Source organism: Vigna umbellata, chromosome 3, assembly GCF_029865625.1.
Source record: "Vigna umbellata cultivar VRB3 chromosome 3, Vumbellata_1.0, whole genome shotgun sequence".
NCBI lineage: Eukaryota > Viridiplantae > Streptophyta > Magnoliopsida > Fabales > Fabaceae > Vigna > Vigna umbellata.
In genome coordinates this window covers 13,920,421-13,945,121 of record NC_142167.1, presented here as the reverse complement: position 1 = coordinate 13,945,121, position 24,701 = coordinate 13,920,421, and the positions used below count along the sequence as shown (strand labels likewise).

At 32.5% G+C, this 24,701-nt stretch overlaps 1 protein-coding gene and 1 long non-coding RNA gene across 2 annotated transcripts; one reads left to right on the top strand and one right to left on the bottom strand.

Moving 5' to 3' along the window:
* Positions 1 to 32: 32 nt before the first annotated feature.
* LOC148201689 (uncharacterized) lies at positions 33 to 5,975 on the bottom strand. The gene is made up of 2 exons (XR_015784776.1): positions 5,837 to 5,975; positions 33 to 512 (listed from the first exon to the last, which is right to left on the bottom strand). It is a non-coding gene; the product is annotated as an uncharacterized LOC148201689 (long non-coding RNA).
* LOC124839718 (borneol dehydrogenase, mitochondrial-like) lies at positions 5,804 to 6,927 on the top strand. The gene is made up of 2 exons (XM_088108677.1): positions 5,804 to 5,929; positions 6,029 to 6,927. Exons 1-2 carry the CDS (start codon positions 5,889 to 5,891, stop codon positions 6,798 to 6,800), a joined length of 813 nt encoding a protein of 270 aa, XP_087964803.1. The 5' UTR covers positions 5,804 to 5,888; the 3' UTR covers positions 6,801 to 6,927.
* Positions 6,928 to 24,701: the final 17,774 nt, after the last annotated feature.

The following is a 24,701-nucleotide window of genomic DNA, read 5'->3' as shown; positions in this document are numbered from 1 at the left end:
AAAAGTATCTTTTCCATAATTAGAGAATATAGTTTGCAAGGAGGAATCTGAAATTAAATTGAGATGAGATTATGTTTAATTTCATATATGACCTGACATTGCTGTAAGATTCGTTTAGACGTCTTAAAAACTGTATAGCTTGGTCCTCTGATTTTCGCTGCACATTAGTCTCTGATGCTCTGCATGAGCATTTGACTTCGCAGGTACATCCAATGTTTGGTAAAAAATTCTCCAATTCCTCCCAGATAGTCCGAGGCTTGGTGAAATACTCACTCACACTATAGTCTCCTTGCTTCAATTTAGTTGCTTCTGTTTGTAAATCTGAAATGCATAACAAATCTTCTTGAAAAAAATCTTGATTTCAGGTCGATCCAAATTTCTTTCACACCCTCCATTCAAAGAATGCGTTACCTAATTTATGGTGACACGGAGTTCGCAATCCATGACACCACCATGTCGTTACACCTTTGCTATGCATTGTAGAAAGAACTGCTCTTTTCTGGTTTCTTGGCCTGTACATTAACGAATTGAGACTTGTTTTTCGCACTCAATGCAGTAAGGATAGACTTACTCCATGATTGATAATTGTTTAAGTCCAGAACTAATGAAACAAGAGCTACGGTAGGACTTTGACTCGGTTGTAGATAAAGATGACTATCAGTTGTTAACTGTGTAACTTCTCTTTACCATGATGAGCAAACTGGAAAATAAGCACTAACTAACAAGAAACAAAAGAAATGAAAGAAAAGCTAAAGAAGGAATAAAGAACAAAATCAGAGAGAATGCAGCACAGCTCTTCAATTGAAGAGCTGAGATACCATCTAATTACTTATATGATATCAAGTTTATGAAATTCAAGTTTCCTGAAAACCCAAATTGCTTCAATGGAGAAAGGTAGGAGAAAGCAAACTTACAGATGATGAAAGAGTGATTCTCATATATTGAAGATAGAAAAGAAAGGGATGCAAAGAAAAAAGATGTAAAAAGATCTCTATTTACAATGGAAGGTAAAAGGCTATAAATAAGGCATAAGACGCATGCATGTGGAAGCAAGCAAATGCGCATCGCTCGGCAACAGAGAGAGCTTTGGCGCACGAGAGAGGTACTTCAAGTTCTAAGATTTAAAGATCAAAATAAATTAAAAACTAATTTAAAATCAATAATATTAAGTAGGTAATATTTTGGTAACTAATACTAAAAGTTAATTTAGACAATTCAAACAAAATATAATTTCTTATTAATCGTATAAACTATTCCTAGCATTAAGTGACCAAGGCACTTTAAATATTTGTTTTTTCTTCCATTCTTTCATACGCATTTTAAAGATAAAATTGTAACAGAACACATAGAAGACATGTTTCAAAGTAAACAATATTTTGGATGCATGCTAATCTACCGAAACAATATCACTCATCTATTTTTGTGAGTGGAACATGAACTGTTTTAGATAAAAGTAACTTTAACTTATAAAAAAGTGTTCAATCATTTTTGGAGTGGGTGTCTCTTTCACGAAAGATAGGGCCAACTTGAAGAGACTTTGGAGTGTTGGATTAGGTACGAATAATGTCTAACACAACCAAAAAATTTACTTGTTACTTATTTTTACTCTTGTTACTTATTTTTACTCGTTAGATATCCATTTAAAAAATACTCAAAAATATTTTAAAGTTCACGGATATCAAGAAATATTCACAAATATTTAAAAAAATATAGATTTATAAAATTTTAAAATAAAATATAACTAAATTACAAAATAAAATATAAATTAAAATATAATTTTAATTAAATTTAATCTAATAAATATCCGCATATCGAAAATGCATTGTCATTCGTACTAGATATGATTTTTATTATTGTATCTGAAAGGGACTGTTTCAGCGGAATTGAATCATAAAAGAAGAGATAGAAAGGGAGTAGAGAGTTTGGACTCATATGCTTACTTCTTAGATATGTTAACATTGATTTCAATAAAGGAATCATATTATCTTTATTTAAATATTAATCAAACTGATTTGAGTAAAAAAATATAAATGAATCCATTAATACAAAAGTTTAACGAATCTGGATTAAGGGTTGGTGGTGATTGGGAACTATATATGAATATACAATTATATAAAATACAGAATTAAAATGGTGATTAAATAATTAAAGGTGCACTAGAATACCAAATAGCAAACATTTTATAATAGAATAAAACAAATAACAAACATTCACCAGTCACACCATTTTTTTTTCAAACGCTCCAATTAGACATTCATGTGATTTTATTTATTCTACTTTTTAGTTTTCATTTTGCTAGTTCCCCTGCTTTTGGGTTTATTCCTTACCCTATCCAGTAGATCCTGCCAACTTACTCATCTTATTAGTAACTCTTGATATGATTCTGGTACCTCTTGCTTCCTAATAACATTTGGATGGTTATTTGTGATTATAAGTAAATAATGTTCCACAACATCTCTTCTCACCAACATGTCTTATATCCATTGTTGTTGTTTCTGGTACAAAGATTTTACCCAATTTTACCAAGATTAGGTGTAGTTGAGAATGACAGTGATAGGTAGAACACTAGGAATATTCCCGTGTGCCTACACCACGTTCCAAATCTAGGTCCATCACAACTACCAGTTTCATTTCATTTTACAGTTTGCAGAACCTTTCAGGATTATAATCACTTCATTATTTCAATTTACAGCTTCCGAACCTTACCATGATGTCTCTACCTACTATGTCGGTCTCCAAATTAAGGATAGACAAAATTGATATTAAGTTTCTATTTCCTTTGATATTAAGTTATAATTGTTGAAAATGATCCTTTTGCTTGGTTATGATGTATTACTCTTACATCCACCCGTCGCATATGCCACACTCGTTCAGCCACGTTACAACAAAAATAATTCACTTTCTCTATATTAGAAGTGTCAATTTCATAAATAGTCGCGACCTTTGGCTTGATCTGTCTGACTTGGATCAACTCGGTTCGACATTTTACTCGGACCAACTCTTCTCAACTTTTCGATCAAACTAACTCGAGTTGATCTTTTGGATCGACCTTTGTTCATACTAACTCAAGTCAACATTTAGGTCAAGCCAAATTGACTCAATTCTTTGGCCGGACTAATTTAGGTCATGCTTCAGTTTAGACCGACTCGACCTTTGGTTGGGTTGACTCAACTTAACTTTTGACATACTTAAATTTTGAATCGGGCTAACTCAGCTTAACCTTCAACCTCTTTGGTTCGTATTGTTTAAGCTCAACCTATAACTTGTTGCGGTTTGGTTCAACCTTAGGCTCATCCATCACAACTTGGTTGAAGCTTTGGTCAGGCCAACTCGACTTGACATTTAGTCAGGTCCACTTTGCTTGACCTATGAATTTGGATTATTCAGCTCAACTTTTAACCTGAATCGGCTCAACCTTTAACCTGCATTAATTGAATTTAAATCTTTATATTGTACAATTTAGCTCATATTTGGGATTAAGCTGACTGTATTGGAATTTCTTCCTAGTATATGTTGACTCGATTCTTCAACCAAACCAACTTAACTAAATTATCAATTTATATAATCTTAATTCAATTTTCGTCCGAACCAACTTGACCAAATTATCAACTTATGTCATCTTAATTTAATTTTCGTCCAGAGTCGATTCAATTTAATTTTTGAATTAACTTGACTATTTTTGTGCTTTTATTACGTTTGGAAGTTGTTAAGACTTTTATTTTATGAGCGTTTTAATCATTGTGGATATTTTTTTTCTCTAATTCATGTCACTAGTGCAGAATTGGCTTTTAACGTCCCCCCATAGACGTCCGTCCACAAAAGCCCCAACGTATATAATTGACCGGTGGCATATTCGTAAATAAGTAAAACTCGAGACGTCCGTCCTTGGTCGAGCCGGACGTTTATAATATTATAAACGTCCGTGGGAGTGGGACGGACGTCTACTAGGCTCCCATGTCAACCCTTAGAACGTCCGTCCGGGGGCGAGACGGACGTTTATAATATTATGAACGTCCGTCTGGTGGGGACGGACGTCTAGTAGGCTGAACAAGTGAATGTTTCAGTCCCCCTGGTCAGCCCTTAGAACGTCCATCCTGAGGCAAGACAGACGTTTATAATATTATTAACGTCCGTCTGGGGGGAAGGACGTCTAGTAGGCTGAACAAGTGAACGTTTCAGTCCCCATGGTCAGCCGTTAGAACGTCCGTCCTGGGGCGAGACGGACGTTTATAATATTATAGACGTCCGTCCTGGGAGGGCGCGGAGTTCACTAGGCTGCACACTGAACGTTTCAACTCCCCATGTGTCAGCCACTTGAACGTCCGTCCTAGGAGGGCGCGGACGTTTATAATATTATAGACGTCCGTCCTCCCAGGACGGACGTTCACTAGGCTGAACACTGAACGTTTCAATTGCCAATGTGTCAGCCACTTGAACGTCCGTCCTGGGGGGGCGCGGACGTTTATAATATTATAGACGTCCGTCCTGGGAGGGCGCGGACTTTCATTAGGCTGAACACTGAACGTTTCAACTCTCCATGTGTCAGCCATTTGAACGTCCGTCTTGGGAGGACGCGGACGTTTATAATATTATAGACGTCCGTCCTGGGAGGGGGCGAACGTTCACTAGGCTGAACACTGAACGTTTCAACTCCCCATGTGTCAGCCACTTGAACGTCCGTCCTGGGGGGGCGCGGACGTTTATAATATTATAGACGTCCGTCCTGGGAGGGCGCGGACGTTCACTAGGCTGAACACTAAACGTTTCAACTCTCCATGTGTCAGCCACTTCAACGTCCGTCCTAGGGGGGCGCGGACGTTTATAATATTATAGACGTCCGTCTTGGGAGGGGGCGGACGTCTATAACAGTATTAATATTCTAAATGCGAACCCGCGAGCAGTTACGCTCGTCTTCTCCCCGCGAACGCTCTCTGCTCCATTGATTTTCCAGGTGCGTTTTCTCTTTTTTGGACCGTTTAAATTAACTTTCAATCCGATTACATTGCTCTGTGATGAAATACCTTTGATTTGAACCGATTAAAAATCGTTTTCGGTACTTTTTTTGCAGTCTCTTGCGTGTTCTTGGGCGGATTCTTTGACTGTTTTTGGGCTACGTTTTATGTCGTTCCCTCCTCAATTTCCCTCCCTTTGACTGTTTCTGGGCTACATTCTTAGGCCGTTCCGGCAGTGCACAAACGGACCTCCAACCCCCCAGCCCCTACCACTAACAATACAGCCAAGTAGACGTTAAGGGTCGAGGTGCCGGACGTCTATATGGATGTCTATATATACGTCCGACCTGACACAACGGACGTCTATATAAACGTCCAGCCTGACATAGCGGACGTTTATATAGACGTCCGGCCTGACACAACGGACGTTTGTATAAACGTCCGGCCTGACACAACGGACGTTTACATAGACGTCACCCACATAGACGTCCGTTGAAGATCGGACGTCAAAAAGCCCACAGAACGGACGTCTATAGCCCGTTCTGCACTAGTGTGTAGAGAGGACCTAGTCGTTCCTTAGACTAAGTCTAAGCTACTCACTCTCTAGACACATTGTACGAGAAACTTAAATTGTTCAATATTTTAATATTTAAATATAAGTAATATTATTTTGTAAACTTCAATTTCAAAATACGTATTTTTAAAATGGAAAATTATCTTAAGAGGCAAATTCAATTACTTTATTTAAAAAATTGAAAAATAAAATATTTTAATTATTTTATTTCAACACAATATTTAAAAAGTGATGAAAATTTGATTACAAAATAATTTAAATATCATGAATCTCTTTTGTATAAATATGAATGGAAGAAAGAAAAACGTACCACATCTCATTGAAGAAGCTGTGTGGTTGAAAAGCAAAGAACTGCGAGAATAATGGGAAGTTTTTCACTAGTCTCCTCTGCAGTTGCCAGAAGGTATCTCAACCCAAACCATCCCAACATCTCTTCACCATTTTCCTTTTTGTTATAGTGAAAACATATATCCATCGTAACTGTGATTTGATTGGAAAACAGATTAGAAGGGAAGGTGGCGTTGATCACAGGTGGAGCAAGTGGCATAGGGGAGTGTACGGCGAGACTGATGGCGAAGCATGGAGCCAAAGTAGTCATCGCTGATATCCAAGACGAATTAGGTCACTCTGTTTCCAAGGAAATAGACTCCTCCATCTACGTCCACTGCGACGTCACAAAAGAGGATCACATGGAACGTGCCGTGGACACTGCCGTTTCTAGGTTCGGGAAACTAGACATCATGCACAACAATGCAGGGATCATAGGAGTGTGGAACCCCAGCATTATGCACAACAAAATGTCCGATTTCCAGGAAGTTATTAACGTCAACTTGGTCGGCGTCTTCCTCGGAATGAAGCATGCGGCGAGGGTAATGGCCCCTTCTCGACGTGGCAGCATAATCGCCACCTCAAGCGTGTGTGGTAGCATAGGTGGCATGGCTTCGCACGCTTACACGTGCTCGAAGCATGGCGTTCTGGGGCTGGTGCGAAACGCTGCAGTGGAGCTTGGACCCTTGGGAATACGCGTGAATTGTGTGTCTCCTTACGCAGTTCCAACGCCGATGAGTAGGAAGTTTCTGAACACTGATGATGAGGGGATTGCTGCACTTTATTCGAATCTGAAAGGTGTTACTCTGAAACCCGAAGATGTGGCTGAAGCTGTGGTTTACTTGGGGAGTGATGAGTCGAGGTATGTTAGTGGTCATGATCTCGTTGTGGATGGAGGCTTCACTGTGGTGAATGCTGGTATGTGTGCGTTTGAGTCACAAGTGTAGCTCTTTTTGTGGTTTTGATTGTTTGAATCACTGTGTTGAATAACATTCACCAGCCTTCTTCGTTAACGTGTGGTTGTAATGGTGCAGAAAGAGATTGAGGGTAACTGCTTTGTCCTCTTATGATGAATATGTTTGTGTCCTTTGACTAATATAGCACATGGTAATCACTTTTACAATAGAAAAGAAAACAATAAAAAAAAGTTATTTGACATCCGTCAATAATATTTTGAAATTTATAACAGTGAAATGCACCTATCAAAAATGGTTTTTTATATTTCTAAAGGAAAAGTGGGAAAATGATAATGTTTTAATATTAACAGGAGTAAAATGTGTTAACCAAATTGATTTTTTACATTTCTAAAAGAAAGTAGGGAAAGAAAAGATAATAAAAGATAATGTCCAATATAAAAATCTTTTCAGTTAAAATATCATTATCAAAAAATAATGTCACAAATTCTTTTATTGCGATCGCATTCCTTGGAAATAAGGAAACTGGATTAAGATGTCGGTGGTGATTGGCCCTGTATATGAATGGAATTAATTGTATAAAATACGCAAGCGACTTGTCTCTTCGGGGAATCAACTTGACCAACTTGATATATAACCTGAGGATATTCAAAATGTTTCTTTCTAAAAACTTTTATGAATATTGTTTCGGGAATGGTATTCATGTCAATTGGTCAAACTCCAAGCAGTCTCTACATTAACTGGTTGGTTTGAAATCGATTTTTTCTAAATTCAAGTGTTGTTTAGTTTGAGGAGTCTCACATGTATTATAATATATACAAAAGGTATTTTAATATTAAAATCAGTGGATGACAAAAAAAAGATTTTAGCTATTATGATGCATGTATTATGTGTGTTTGATTCATGAAAGCCCCTTGTAAAAACCATGTCAGGAGAAGAACTGTCGGGAGACATCAATTAGACTACATCAATCCTATAGCTTAACAATATATAAATATGTTAAATAAAATATAAGAAATTCTTATTTAGGTAACTCTTTCTTTTTCTATGTAATTAGAGATGGTTCTTTATTAATTTGTTTTAATTTTAAATATATTTTTATTTTTTAAATTTGATTATTCATGTTCTAAATTTTCATATAATTTAGTTTTAAAATTTTAAAAATGAATTGAAATATACGACAAAAATATGTTGATGCTTTCTTTTAGCTATCCCATTTTTTTTTCAAGGGTCTCAACACAAGTAGTTTAATGTACTATGCCTTTAGAGTTAAAGAAACTAGTCATGTTAAATTCACACCCATTAACAGTTCTAGTAACTTAGTTTCAAACTCAGTTTCAACATATAAAGCAAAACGTATAATGTGGTTTTAGGTTTCAGACTTGTTTGACATAAGATAAATCCTTGTATACTTACTATACCCATCCACAATTGTCATTAAATATCTATGTCCATGCAAAGAAGGGTTGGGAGGTGGTTCCTAAATATCAACATGAATAAGCTTGAACATTTTATTAGCACGAGATTCATTGTTCGAAAAAGATAACTTCTTTTGTTTAGCATGTGACAAACATCACAGTACATGTCTTTCAACTCTATAAAACTATGTTTAGATATTAAAGTTCCTAATCTCGTATAAGAAAGATGGCCAAGTCATTTGTGCCACAAATTTCCAACATAATTAACAACATGATCATGAGCAGAAAACAGGCACAAACCAACTTGATGTCTTATTGAACCAGTCATCTCCCTGGTCTTTGAATCCTGAATAAAGCACCCCAAATTAGAGAATATAATTTGCAAGGAGGAATCTGTAATTAAGTTTGATATTGAGATGAGATTATGTTTAATTTCATATATGACCTGACATTGCTGTAAGATTCATTTAGACGTCTTAAAAACTGCATAGCTTCCTCTGATTTTTGCTGCACATTAGTCTCTGATGCTCTGCATGAGCATTTGACTTCGCAGGTACATCCAATGTTTGGTAAAAAATTCTCCAATTCCTCCCAGATAGTCCGAGGCTTGGTGACATACTCACTCACACTATAGTCTCCTTGCTTCAATTTAGTTGCTTCTGTTTGTAAATCTGAAATGCATAACAATTCTTCTTGAAAAAAAATCTTGATTTCGTGTTTCCAGAAAACCAAATTGCTTCAATGGAGAAAGGTAGGAGAGAGTAAACTTACAGAGATGATGAACTAGAATGGTTCTTATATATTGAAGATAGAAAAGAAAGGGATGCAAAGAAAAAAGATGTAAAAAGATCTCTATTTACAATGGAAGGTAAAAGGCTATAAATAAGGCATAAGACGCATGCATGTGGAAACGAGCAAATTCGCATCGCTCAGCAATAGAGAGAGCTTTGGCGCACGAGAGAGTTACTTCAAGTTCTAAGATTTAAAGATCAAAATAAATTAAAAACTAATTTAATATCAATAATATTAAGTAATTAAAATTTTGGTAGCTAATACTAAAAATCAATTTATGCAATTCAAACAAAATATAATTTTTTATTAATCATATCAACTATTCCTATCACAAGTGGCCTAAGATATTTTAAATATTTCTTCTTCCTTTTATCTTCTCATACACATTTTAAAGATAAAACAATAATGAAATACATATTCCAAAATAAACAATATCTTGAATGCATGATAATTGACTGTAACAATATCCCTTGTCTATTTAAGAGTAGAACATGAATTATTTTAGATAAAATAACTTTACTTTATAAAAAGGGTGGTTAATTATTTTTGGTGTTGGTGCCTCTGTGTCTAAGGATGAGGCCAACCTGAAGATATATTCGAGTGAGAGCCTCCTGTTATGAAGATGGTGATTATGGATGACAACAGGTTTTATCAAACACGGATAATGTTCACCTACAACAAAAAAAAGTACACTCGTTAGTCGTCTTGTTATCTGTCAGATACTCGTTTAAAAAATACCCACTTAAAACTCGTAGGTACCATAGATATCCGTGAATATTTAAAATAATATATTTTATAAAATTTTAAAATAAAATATAAATAAAATTACAAAAAAAATGTAAATTAAAATTTAATTTTAATTAAATTTAACCTAATAAAAGATAAATTAATTTTAATTTTAATTTTTTGTGAGTAATAGATATCTATGGATACAAATAGTATAATACTTGTACCCAGCTCATTTATAAGTGGGTATCAAAATATCAACTACCTGCGAGTAATAAATATCAGCAAGATACTAACTATTTGCGAATTTTATTTGTGGATACTCACAAATACAAATAATTTTGTCATCTGTAATGGTGATTGAGTTAGAGGCTTTACCAAATAACCACTAAATATTGCATTTTTATTAGTGTATATTAAAAAGATAGTTTAAGTAGAATTCAGTCATCAAATAAGAAAGAGTTAGAGAGAGAAAAAAGTTTAAACTCACACATGCTTACCTCTTATTTTAACATTGATTTTAAGAAAAGAACCATATTATCTCTATTTAAATATTAATCAGAGTAAAAAAAATATAAAAATAAAAATAATCATTAGTACAAAATGTATATATAACAATAATATATGACATTAGTTGGAGCATAATTTATAGGTTTAAATCCTCCCTTTGTCCTCATTTTTATATCAAAATCTCAGTTTGGTCATCATTTTTTCATCTGTCTTAATTGGATCATATTTTTTGTAAAAATAAACACATTTTACCCTAACCGTTAACTGGTCTCAGACGACGTTAAATTAAAGACACGTGGTGGAGAGAGAATGTGTTGATCATTTACGTGGAGTGTTTTAATTAAATAAACAATGGTGATTTGAAAGGCCACGTGGTGATGTTTTGACTAGAACCAGATCTTCTCCTCCCTCCCCCTCTGCTTCCTCCCCCATTGTTGCTCCACCGGCGCCACCCACCATCTACAACACAATCACAGACCAAAAAAATGTCATTCTTCTCGATTCAGTTGCAGATACACATCTCGAAACCCCTGCAGCAGTTAATAAAGAAAGCATACACATAAGAAAAATCACCCAAACAGAAAAAAAAAACTCCACCATTTACAATAGAACAACTGAAACTCTCAACCATTTCGAAATTCCACACAATCCATCTACAAAACACGTAGCATAATGCATCCGCACACCCAACCCAACCGAAACACGAAAATCCCCCAATTCAAAAACAATGCTCACAGTTCAGCACACCAAAAACGAGAATTGGAAACTCGCAACCAATCAAAATCTGCAAGGTAGTGAACTCGTGGTTCGAAACCAATTCAAATTGACAGTCAGCGAGAGAAAGAACCCTAATTGGAAGTGTGCAGAACTCCATTAGGGAAGGCAGAGGGGGAGGGAAACCAAGGTTGGGAAAGATTCTAACTAGGAATTCAATTTAGGTTTTCATCCTAATTATTCAATTAGGATTTCAAATTTAATTAATAAAGTTAATTCCTAAAAGAAACCTTATCGCAGATCAATTTCCTTTCCCAGATCAATTAAAAAGATAGCGTATCCATGGCTACCTTAACAATAATCCTACGTTGAAATCCCCATTTTGGGGCTGTCCCTTAATTGGGAGATGGGGCTTTCTTGGATGGTCACCTGATTCATTTGGGAGGAGGAGCTTGCTTCTGATAAGGCATAGATACCAGCCATTGCTTTCCACCTATGCAAACAGGTTTTTCACTCACAAGATAAAAGATCAAAACGAAGAAGAAGAGAACGATCAAAGGTTGCCATGTCATAATCTCTCAAATTAAATAAAAATTCCACGTAATAAAATATTTTAACATCAACGTATTAATTATGCAACACGTCAGCACCAACTAACGCCGTTTGTTACAATTTAACGGTTATGGCAAAATTGCCTCAATTTTACAAAAAATATGACCCAATTGAGAGAGTTGAAAACATGAGGACGTAACTGAGATTACCATAAAAAAATGATGACCAACGGAGGGTTTAAACCTAATTTATACGAAGAAAAACATGATGGCATTTTTGAATACCATATTACATTAGTTGTGCAAGGAATCAATGTAATATCTTTTTTTCTTGCCAAAACTATTTTCCCACACTCTAGCGCTTCATCTTTTCTGCTCTCATTCATTTCGCTTCTCAGAGCTTTCCAACTGCAAAATTTTTCTTTCCTTCTCCTCTAACAGAATCCACAAACATAAATTTAATCTCCTGAACGACCCTTTCCTCACATATATTCTTCTCCTTTTTCTCACTTTTCCTATTGTCCATGCTGATTTTGAACCAAGCACACTTTAATCTCCTCCGCACAATGAGCTCGTGGCACTTCCTCCAACATCGGAGCTCACATTCCCCTCTTCGTAATAGTTGTAGAACCACTCGTGTTCCCCTTCCCACTACCCTAGGTTGTTGATGCTATTTTTATTCAAGCCTAACGGAGTTTTAACAAAATCCCACCTGAACCCTAATCCGCTTTGGTTAAGTTGAGAATTATGCGTTTTTTATTTTATTTTGGATTTTAATTGAATGAATGTGATTTTGGTTTGCTGTGTTTGTTAGGTTTTGGCTAAATGAATCTGCTTTGCCCTTTCCTTTCCGCTAAATGATTCATGTTAATGTGCATATATTAAGGCAAATGCATCCATAGACGCAATAAATTGGTCACTACACTCTATGTTGCTCTTAGAAAAGATAAAAAGATTGGACCCGCGGATACCCGCGGATGAAATCTGTGACAGATAATTGGTATCCGCGGGTATTTAATAACCGTGATTTGCGGGTAGCGGGTATTTTAATACCCGCTTATAAACAGGTCGAGTTTGGGTATTACATTATCCTTATTCGTCGGTATCCATTATCCACTAAAAAAGTTGAAATTACATTTTTGTCCTTAGGTTTAGATTAGGTTTTATTGGTTTGCTTCTTTGCTTCTTTATGCGTCTATGCAACAACCTTGTCATGCACATGTTATGCCCTTTGTGCAACCATCGGACAATGTTGGATTTATGACTAGAACGAGCTTTATGCCACAATCGATGTTGGATTTACGAACCAGAGGATGTCTCATCGGTGTTCAATGTCGGATACACACTTTGCTGATCAAGAATAGTACTTTAAATCTCTTCCAATTACCTCTATTTGTTTTTTCTAATATCTTCTTGCCTTGGACACTTAACGATATTAGTTTATCAGAGTGAGTTCTATTATGGCTTTTGGAAATTTAACAAACTTGGCTTGTGGTTGTCGACATAGACCTAGAGCATGTTTGGTAACAGGTTTTTTAGGGTTTAGGCAGACCATGATTGCTTCAAGGTGAAATAGGATTGAGTGACAAAACAGAAGTAGGGAAGGACACAAGAGAAAAAATAAATAGGATTAAGTGACAGAACAGAAGAAGGGAAGGGCAAAAACTTTAACACTTTTTTGAGAAATGAAAACAATAAAGGAAGTGCATGCAATTGACAAAAGAGAGTATGTACAAAACAAAAATGTCTTATCTTCTTGGGTTTGCTTGTGAATTTGTCTATAGTAGTAGACTTGGACAGTACTTGCGTATGTCGTTTTTTAGTCATAAATATGAAAAAATTACTTATTTTCAATCCACTTCAATCTGGTTAGAAATAAAAGACTTTTATGATGTTGCGCTAGAATACACATTTTGGATAGTGGGAAAGGGTGATGAAATGATTTTTTGGAATGATCTTTGGTGCTCTACAATATGTATTTCAAAGATTTTAAAAATTCATTTTGAAGATAGATTGAAGCTTGGTGTGTAATTGTTTCTTCTGTTTGGCAAAATTTCAATTGGTTCGTGCATGCATCAATAGGTAATATTCCAAGATTGGAAGACATGTTGCAATAGGTTATATCTGCTGCATATTCCTAATTGGAAGCTGGAAGATTATGGTGTATGTTTTTTATGTAAAGGAGAATGTGAGTCTATCTAGAATTTATTTTTCGATTGTTCTGTAGCAGTGTTTTTAATGGTCTTGGTTGCATGGCATTTTATTTTTCTAAGTTGGTCCTCCACGGATAATTTAATTTCTTTCATTAAACCTTAGAGGTAAAAACAAGGTGGAACATTAATTGTGCTTTATGTATGTTTGAATCAGTCACTTATATCTTGGCATCATCATACATATTTATATCCATTCAAATGATTGACTATGGCAATTGAATTTATTTTTCTTTTTCAGGTTCTTTAAAATTGAAAGTGGATAATATGAAGCTTAATATAATATTGTAGAGAAATAATTTATGATGATGTTAGTTGTTTTATTTCAAGAATTAAATGATCAAACTGAAGATATAGAAAAAGAAACATAAATCTTGGAGTGTTATTTTAAAAAAAAAAATATTTTTAAAATTACTTGTATTTGAATATATGTTTGACTACTAATTTGTATTAGTTTGAATTTACTTATCTATTAACTTTACTTGAATATATATTTTAAATATTGTTTGTATTTTTTTGTAATGTAATTTGGATTTTATTTAAAAATTTATAAAATAATTTTTTAAAATATTTGTAGGTTGAAAACGAATATATCTGCGTGTTGTTGTTGAAAAAAATATGCAGATTTTTTATATGAATATTCAACAAATAGCAGGGCGGATAATAGATATAGTTATCTCATGCGAATCAGATTACAAGTAGAGACCATCCGTGTCCGTTGCACATCCCTGATTGCTCCAAGAAGCGACCCTCGTGCATCTCCATTTGTTTTCCACTTGTTGTAGTGAACTCCAAGTCACACCACCATTTCTCTTCTCACGACGACCATTGTTCCTATCGGTTTATTTAAATCAACAAAATATTAAATCAGTTATTTAATAAACAGTGTAAAATATCTCAATCATATTACATAACTCAGATCTACATCGGTTCTATACTTGATGTAAAAATTGATTTTTGGATTACTCATAATAGGCCTAAACAGAACAACTAACTTATTAATTAAATCTTTTATTAAACTGATAGATAATAGCCCTTCAAAAGAGGATCACATTAATTCTATTTAACCAATATTACAACTTAATAAAAAAGAAACCAAAATCAATCAAAATATTTAAATGTAAGAAACGCTAATTAAACCTAATATATTTGTCTTTTGATTACAACCTCATGCAATAAATGTCAACTACTTTATTTTATTTTCAACTTCAAGTACTGGTAAATGTTATTGTAATATTAAAATAAATTATTGTAATATATTTTATTTATATATATATATATATATATATATATATATATATATATATATATATATATATATATATATATATATATATATATATATATATAAAAGATACCAAACTTTTATTTTCTTTATTTTTAAACATGTGACTTTTTTATTTTAGTGTATCATTATATTTTGTCTTTAATATAATTTATTATAGAGTTAAATATATTTATAGTTTTTAAACTTAGAAGTGAAATTAGAATTTGTTTATGTCAAAAACTTGAAGAGTTTAAATTTTAAAAATGAATGAATATATAATTTGTTTAAAACATTAATTTTGTATGCTTCACTTGAATATATTTTGGTCATTGAACTTTAAAAGAATGAATATAACTTTTTAATCTGAGTGTATTAACTTTTCGGGATTGTTAAATGGTAGTCCAAATTTGCATGAGTTAAAACTGTCAAACTCACATTTGTTAGTTCCCCTGTTTTTGGGTTTATTTTCCTTGCAGCACAAAATTTGTATTGTACTTATACTTCCCTCAATTCCTTACCCTATCCAGTAGATCCTACCAACTTACTCATCACTTGTTAGTAACTCTTTATAAGATTCTGGTACCTCTTGCTTCCTAATAACATTTAGATGATTATTTGTGATTATAAGTAATTAATGTTCCACAACATCTCTTCCCACCAACATGTATTATCAATTGTACATATATCGAATATTTCCAATCATTATTCTCCTGCAAATTAGGTCTTCTTTTGTTACCACTTTGTTTAACATATTCTCCAAGTGTTGGATTGATGGTAAAGTCTTCATCTTCAAAATTACAGTATGCGTATCATAGTCCACTCCACACGTCACCATAATCGTTCGGTCTTTGTCCAATACCCACCAGACCAATCAACCACCAGACATTGTAACCGATCACCCACCAGACCGACCGACCACCACACCTTTACTGTCACGTCAATTAAAAGTAGTCAGGGAAGGTGGCATCACATGTGGACTGGTCGTTAGCCACATCTACTAAAAGTTAATGCGTCCAATCTTAAGGACTAATAGTAAAAGTTTCAAAACTATGAGGACTAAAAACCATCAAAGTTTCGAGTAGGGACTAAAACCAAAATCGTGTGATACTTAAGGGACGAAAAACATATTTAACCCTTATTTTTTTTAACTAATTTAATTAATATTAATTTGTTGATTGTTTTTATAATCTCTAGAAAATAATTTCTGTAAAATAACATTTTTTTTAGTGAGAATGGACGACCATAGGTGCTAAGTCTAAAGTGGTCGATCAAGTGTGGTCAGCCTAGAGAACTCAATCAAATGTGGTTAGCCAAGAATAGTCAACCAAATGTGATTGGTCAAGAGTAGTCGGTCAAATGTAGTCGTCCATGGGTGTTCAACCAGGGATGTGATTGGTTTTTGGGTCATCCAAATGTGGTCGATCATCGGTTCTTAGCCAAGGATGAGATCAATCTTCGTGTTAAACAGTTTGGTTGATGGTTGGTTGTCCAAGGTTGACCAGATGGGCATGGAAAATTAAAGCTCCCCAAGTTCAAACATTAAATGATTTGAAAAGGGGTTTGGCTGTTCAGGAGGGGTTCCTTAGTTGGAACTCGTCCTTAACCATTAATCGTGTGCCATGTTGTACATTGATTAGATGGACTTCAACCATTTTCAAGGTGAGTATTTTGATAGTGGTTCTTTTTCAGACTTTTCCTTGATCGACGACTTGTGAGACGACATGGGTTATTTCCATAACTTCTCCTTGATTGTCTTAGTGTTTGATTGACAAGGGTTCACTTGGGTGAACACTTCATTGACCGATTGGTTGAAGTTGCGGTAAGGGTTGACTTGCACAAACACCATCAAAACCAAATACAACTTTTCTTCAACTCCTTCTTCAAGCTCTATTATTCACCTTCTTAATCTTCAACGGCTCTTCATCTTTAATACAGCAATAGCCATCAACCTTGAATCACTATAGACCAAACCTCCATTCTTGGTCATCATTTTCACCCTCTGGAATCAAATTACTTGCATTTTTACGTGATATTTTACGCTTGCATTTTTACGTGATATTTTACAAATAATAGAGGACAAAGTTGAGATTTCAATCAACATCACTACAAATCCGAGCATATTAACGGGGTAATAAAAAGGTGCATATCCCACAAATCCGTCCAATTTCATCGTCTTGTATTCACTGAAACGAACACGAATTCGCTCGCAGATCAATCATCGCCTTTGCTCTTGAACAATGTTATCCACTGAAGTGAACACAGCGTAAAGTATCAAATGAAAGATTTTTCTTTTTTAACTTACTGCATCAAATAACTAATAAATATTAAAAAGTTAGAAGAAGTACAAATAATTATTTGTTTATTTATTACTTAAGGTAAATCATGTTTTTAGTAGCAATAAGTTAAGAAGAAAAAAAACTGGAACTAAGGCCTCATCGCTGCTTCCCATTGATCGAGCTCACCATGTCAGAGATTAGACATGTCACCAACATCACTAGATCTCCTTCTTTTTCTTATGTAGCATTCGCATTTAAGTTTTCTAGAGAGCCCCTGCTCACACTGTTGCAGATGTCTCACGATCTCTCTGATATTATTGTTGCCTTGTCTATTCTTATTATTTTTAAATTAACAGCATCAACAATTGCGATCATTACAGGCATTGACGACACCATTTCTTCCTTTCTTGTTTCTCTCTCATATTTGAGAATCGTGAAAACAAATATTGTAACATTGTGTTGTTATGTTGAGAACGAAGCTGCGAACATCTTCAACATGAAGTTTCTTCCTCTTTGAGTAATGGTTCCTTGTGATTTCTGTCTCCGAAATAAATTTTTAGATTTTTTTGTAATTGGAGATGAAGTTGAATATGTCGGGTTCAATATCTATACGTTTCATTTTTTTTATTTTTTGGGTTTGGGAGATGAAATTTAAACTGGTTGAAGTGGTAGTTATTTGGGGACTACAATACGTTGATAATTATCACAAAAATAGAAATTTCATAGAAAAATTTATCGATGAAAATTTCACAATAGATTTTTTTATTGTTGGTCATTTTGATTTATCGACAAATTTTAACCATTGCATACAGATTTCAACCGTTGTTAATATCAATTTTTCTTGTCGTTATAATCTATCTACATACCATTTCTTTACATGTTAAATGACATTTTAATTTTATTATTACATTATTTAACACATTTCAATATAAACGTCATTCTAAAACATCATTTTACACATAAAAAAGTTGATCATTTAATTAAAATAATTATATTTATTATTTTTTAAGTTTAAAATTAAAATATTTCACAGTTTGAAACATAAACTAGTTTTAACTGTGTTCAAATTTAGAATTTAAATTTAAGAATTAAAATGTTTTAAAATTTAAAACATAAACGAATTTTAAGTTCATGTTCAAATTTAGAATTTGAAAACTTACCGTCCATATGATCGTCAAGACAAACCTAACTTTTATACAATTGTTGAGAATTTAAATGAGATAAACTATAAAACTTTATCACTTCTAATTGTTCCTACAAAATATCTGATATCTCCTTTAATACAAAATCTTAAAAGACGCAATATTAAATATAGTATTTTAATATCTAAGACATGTTGGTAAATTTAAATATAAAACCAAACTCAAACGAAACTTTAAGCATCAAGTAACTTCTATTATATTCTAGTTAATGACCAATATACATAACTTCATTTTATTCATTGTTTTTTTCTTGGAACAATTTCACTCGTCTAACAATATTTTGTTCATATTAATTCAAATAAAAATATCGATTATTAAAATTTAAACATAATAAAATAATTCAACTCAAGATTAATTTATTATTGTTCTAAGTTAACATAAGTCAAACAGTGCATTTTGTTCCACGTGAAAATACATTTTGTTTAAATTGTCTACCATGTGTTATTTTTCTTGAGTTTTTCTTTTCTATAATCATCGATAATTATAATGATTGAACGTGATAATTTTATTTAGTCGATTGCAGTTATCTGCTCACCATTAAATTGAATCTTGATTCAAAATTTTACTGGGTGCATATGATTTTTTACTTAGACAATGTTTCTGAACAAATAACTTTAGGCTTTTGTTCCCTTCCACGGATTTGCTGATAAGAGAAATGTAAAGACGATGGATTAACTTGTTCCCTTTAACACGTGTGTGGATATTTAAAGAGTGAATGTTTCTTTTTGCACCTCTTTGGTTTCTTTCTACACCTGTAAAATTTCAATTCTATATTTTTCATTAACAAAGTTTTCGAAAATTTATTATAAGAATTTTAGAAATTTTAATTGAATTTTGAAAATCAATTAAAAAATTTCTTAATCGATTTTCTAAGGTTTTTTATTTATTTTATTTTACTTTTTTTATTTAATAATATTATTATTAATATTATTATTATTAATATTAATATTATTAATATTAATATTAATATTATTATTATTAATAAAACTTAAATTAAAAATTAAATTAAAAAAACTTAACCGGTTAAAGGTTTTTTTTAAAATATTTTTCATTTTAGTTTACTTTTTTTATTTAACAATAGTAATAATAAAATATGTTATTATTATTATTAAATGAAAAAAAGTAAATCAAAATTAAAAAAGAAAAAAGGTAAGAAACCTGATTCTTAAAAGTCGATTAAAGTTTTAAGAAGTTGATTATTAATGGAAAATGATAGATTTGAAATTTTGGAGGTGAAAAAAAAAACAAAGAGATGCATTCATAAACACTCTTAAAGGATTTATTTGAGAGATGGATAAAAGAGAAGATATTTAGTAAAAGGTTATTTATCGTAGCTGTGAATATTTTTACCAAATTACATCTATGTATTGTGTTTGTGTTGATATAAGAATGGTGAAAGATGAAAATGGAAAAATGAAGATTGATAAATGAAATCGCAAAAATACGAAAGTTTTAAGAAAGTCGGAGTCATAAAGTTTAATAATAATAATAATAATAATAATAATAATAATAATAATAAAAATAATAGTAATAATAATAATAATAATAATAATAATAATAATAATAAAAATAATAGTAATAATAATATATTAATTTTAGTTATAAAAATAAAATTGTAATATTTTGTATAAAGTGATGTTGGCACGTGAAGTGGCAGAAGACCTGCAATGGAGGGATCAACTATTCAGTGATGATAACGAGTTAAGCCAAAAGTACTGGCAGAGGATACTAGCCTCCCACCAGTGCTTTCGCTAAGCTGCAGAATAATACAGCACATAATTAATGCTTTCTATTAATTTTTTTTTTCTATGCAAAATATCTTTCAATATTAGTGGTACACTCAACTTAAAACATTTTATTAACTTGTTTTATGAAACCTAGGACTTCGACTCACAGTACTGTGTTTCAACAAAGAATTTTTCATCTGATCCATCTATCATACGGAGCTGAGAGAGTGATTAAAAACAAAATTTCCAAAGATTTTGCGAATAATTTCAATCTGTTTCGCCTATAAACCCATCTCGAAAACTCTTCATTATTTATCTAGACAGACATATTTAATGTTCATGCTGAGAATTCACTTTTAAGCCCTGTTTTTTTTTTTTAAATATGTTTTTAGTCCCTAAACTATTGGTTGTTTCTGGTTTTTGTCCCTCTTTCAAAGTAAGGTACAATTTGGTCCTCATTCTTTTCAAAACGTTCGTTTTAGTCCTCGGAATTTTGGTTTTAGTCCTCATTTGTTGCTAAATGATGACCAAATTTTTAAACGGTGTTTAGTTTTCGAGGACTAAAACGAACGTTTCGAAAAGAATGAGGACCAAATTGTACCTTACTTTGAAAGAGGGACGAAAACCAGAAACGACCAATAGTTTAGGGACTAAAAACATATTTAACCCTTTTTTTTTCATACAGGGCTGGTAACAAAAGCGGAGAAAATTCAAATATCCTAAACTTTAATGTTTCACCATCCAGAATCGAACTATACTTTTCAGTTGAGTTCTTATTTTTTAAATTAAAATAAATCTTATTTTTTAAATTAAAATAAATAGGCTTGTTATTAAATTGGATCAATATTGTTTAGGAGACTCTTACATGGCATATTGACAGTATACTTTTAATTGACGTGACAATAAAACTTGATGGTCAGTTGGCTTGGTGGTCGGCCTGGTGGATGGTCGTTCTGGAGAGTGGTCGGCAAGGTTGTCGGCCTGGTGGGTGGTCGACAAGATTGTCAGCCCGGTGGTCGGCCACACGGTCTGGTGGTCAGTCAGCCTACTGGATGGTCGACCTGGTGGTGTTAAGAGACAGTACGGTATTCAGAAACGAAGTCAATAAAACACAAACACTGACATTCGTTCAAGCGTACCACCAGGCCGACCACCCACCAGGCCGACCGACCACCAGACTTAGTGGTCAACACCAGGCCGACCACCCACCATACTGTTACCAATGAGGAGCATTGGTATCTTGAAAGCTACTGTAAAGTTTTGATGATGATAAAATCTGAAGAATTGAAGACTCTAAATGCATCTTTGTTAAACGCATTTTGTAGAAACAAATGTATATGATAAAATGTAATGATGTAAAAACTCTTAGAAGTTTTCATATGTAGTGCGTCATTGCACAAATAATCGATTATCAAGAGGGATAATCGATTATCACGAGCCAGTTTAGAAGAGAGTTGCTTGCGCAAATAATCGATTATTACACAGAATAATTGATTATCACTGTTTCATTTAATTCTGTCCAAGTCTCTAGAATAATCGATTATTGCTCAGGATAATCGATTATCACCATTTTGAAAACCCCATAACGGACACAAATAATCGATTATAACTTATGATAATCGACTATCAGTGGCAGTTGGGAGATGTCTTTTCAGTTTTTGACCATGCACGAAACTAGGCTTATAAATAGAGGTCTTCACAGCTCTTAGAAAAAACTTTTCAATTGAGAGTATTAGAGCTTTGTGCCTAAGGGAAGCTCTCTGTGAGTGAAAAGGATCTATGTCATTTTGAGAATACAGTTTGTCTAAGGAAGTTCTCAAAGTGATAGAGTGCTCTTGCCTGGTCTTGTGAATAGGAGAAGCTCGTGTTTTGTGTGTCAAAGGTTGGAGTGGTTCTCTTCAAGTTGGCTGAGCAGGTTCTTCCGTTCGTTTGTGGAAGGAAGGTGTTTTCTATTCTTTGCTTATTTTGATTATCTGATTGTAATCTGCAAACCATATTTTAGTAAAAAAAAAGTTAATCACTATTCATAGTGATTAACGACTGGATGTAGAATTTTTTTATTCGAACCAGGATAAAAATTCTGTGTTGATTTTCTTGATCCCTAAACTCTTAGCTCATCAACTGTTCGATAAAAGTTCGCTAAGAAAATCAATTTTTGAAACCAACTATTTTAACTTGTGTTGTGATCGTTACACGCTTTCCGCTATCTATATTTTATTCCACTGCGCGACTCTATAACGGTTCCGATTGTTCCGACACATACCTTTACTGCCACGTCAATTAAAAGTATACTGTCAGCATGTCATGTCAGGACCTCCTAAACCGTGTTAGACCAGCAAATCTCAAATCTCTATTTGTTTCAATTTTACAAAAATAAGGATCCAATTGAGATACCAAATAAGTACGAGACATTCTAGACGAAAAAAAAACCTACCGAAACATTAAACCCCTAGCTAAAATGTACGAAACTGAAATAAACACTGTTCTTTAAATTCTATATTAAAAATGTTTTGAAAACTATTTTATCACCAAATCCATAATTAATTATGGAAAGAAACCTAAATTGATACGTTAATATATGTTTTATATTAAAATAATTAAATAATTAAAATAATAAATTTACTTTAACTTTTATCATTTATTTCAGTACATTTTTATTATGAAATATAACTTTCTATTCATTGAAATTTTGTAACAATTGAGATTCTTAATTTGAATTTGATTTTAACTTTAATTTATATTTTTGAAAATATATTTTTTTACATCAAATTATTTTTTTAAAATATTTAAAAATGTACTTTTTAAATATATTAATATAAAATTAATTTTTTTTTCCCATCAATCAAATTTATTTTAAATTTTTCTCTCGTGTTTTCTCTCAATTTAAAGAAATTTACTCTTAATTCTTTTATTCTTACTTTTCTTCACCTCTCATTAATCTAAACAAAAAATTAAGATTTAAAATGTGAAACAAAATACTAAGACTAAAAAATCAGTTAAAATTCAACATTCAACAATAAATTCTCAACTATAAAAAATACTGCCACATACCAAATAATTCTCAGAAAACCAAATTTTCAACTTGAATAATGCCGCCGAACAGCATACACCCACCAGGAATTCGATTGTCTAATTCTAATTAGGTTTTTCAACTTTTAAAAAAATGAATAAAAAAGGATAAAATGTTTAGAAGACAAATTCAAAAAAAGAATATGGCAAAAATCAGATCTCAAGCTAAAATTATTTTATGTTCAAATTAGTTTCTTACAAGCTAAAATTTCATGAACAACATAAAAGGTCTAATTTAATTTATAATATTCACACAAATTTTAGTTAGAATAAGTTTATTATTAATTAAAATACGATCAATTTAAAATATGAAATATAAGTAAAAAGTGTAAATGGATTTTTGTAAAATTGAATTAAATTTAAAATTAAGTTCATATAATTTATTTTGAATCTGAAGAGGTAGTGAAGGACAGGTTCTGTTATTGCTATTAATGATAAAACTGTATTTAGCAGGTGTTCAGTGTCCTGTTTAAAGCTGAGAATGGTCCTGCATTCTGCTCTTCCACAATCATATCTTTTACGTCTAACTGTGCACTTTGTCCTTAGTGGGACACATAAAATACAACTCCTTCTTCTAAATAATGGAAATTGGTGCAGTATACATACTCATCACTTCACTGTTCACTATTTTTTTTGTTTTGTTTTGTTTGGAATGTTCTGTAACACCACAATCTTAAAAATAGATTGGTTGGTGAGTTGTTAAAGCTTTTCTAGATGTTGTAGGGTTTATTTTAAGTTCTCATACAATACAGTGTATTTTTTCTTTTATATTTTGTATGTTTGTTTATTTTGAAAGAGTTAAATTTGTTAAGTTACTTTTATGATTATAAGAAAACTTTTAATTTTTCGAAACAAACCCCTAATTCTTAGTTTTTTTTTCTTGCGAAAAAGTATGTAATCAAATTACTATTTCAAATTCTTCTACTGCAACAGCAACAGCGACAGCATGACCGATTGTCAAAGTATAAAAAATATTATCGATCACGAATTTAATTAGTTTAAAAATATGTAGATAATTAAATTTAAAATAAAACTATAAATACAAGTAAAAATATTGTTGTTTAGACTATGATTATATATATATATATATATATATATATATATATATATATATATATATATATATATATATATATATATCATATTTTAGTGATCGAACTTAAGTGATATTAGTATTCGAACATCTTTGGAAAGAAACCCCAATCAGTTAGTGAACATATCATCCTAACATGGAGGGGTTGCATTAAAGTATACGATAAAGAAATTATTCCAAGTAGACATTCGACTCTACACCTAAAATATTTTGGAATCCACTCTAGGATTGAGAAAAATTTCTGAAATCCACATGGTAACCACTAGAAATAAAGCAAGTAACATTATGCTGAAGAAAGCTTTGAAGGATCAAATGGATTTGAGAGAAATGATGTGAAGAATGTGGAGGTAGATGGATGAAATGCAAAAGAAGTAAGCAG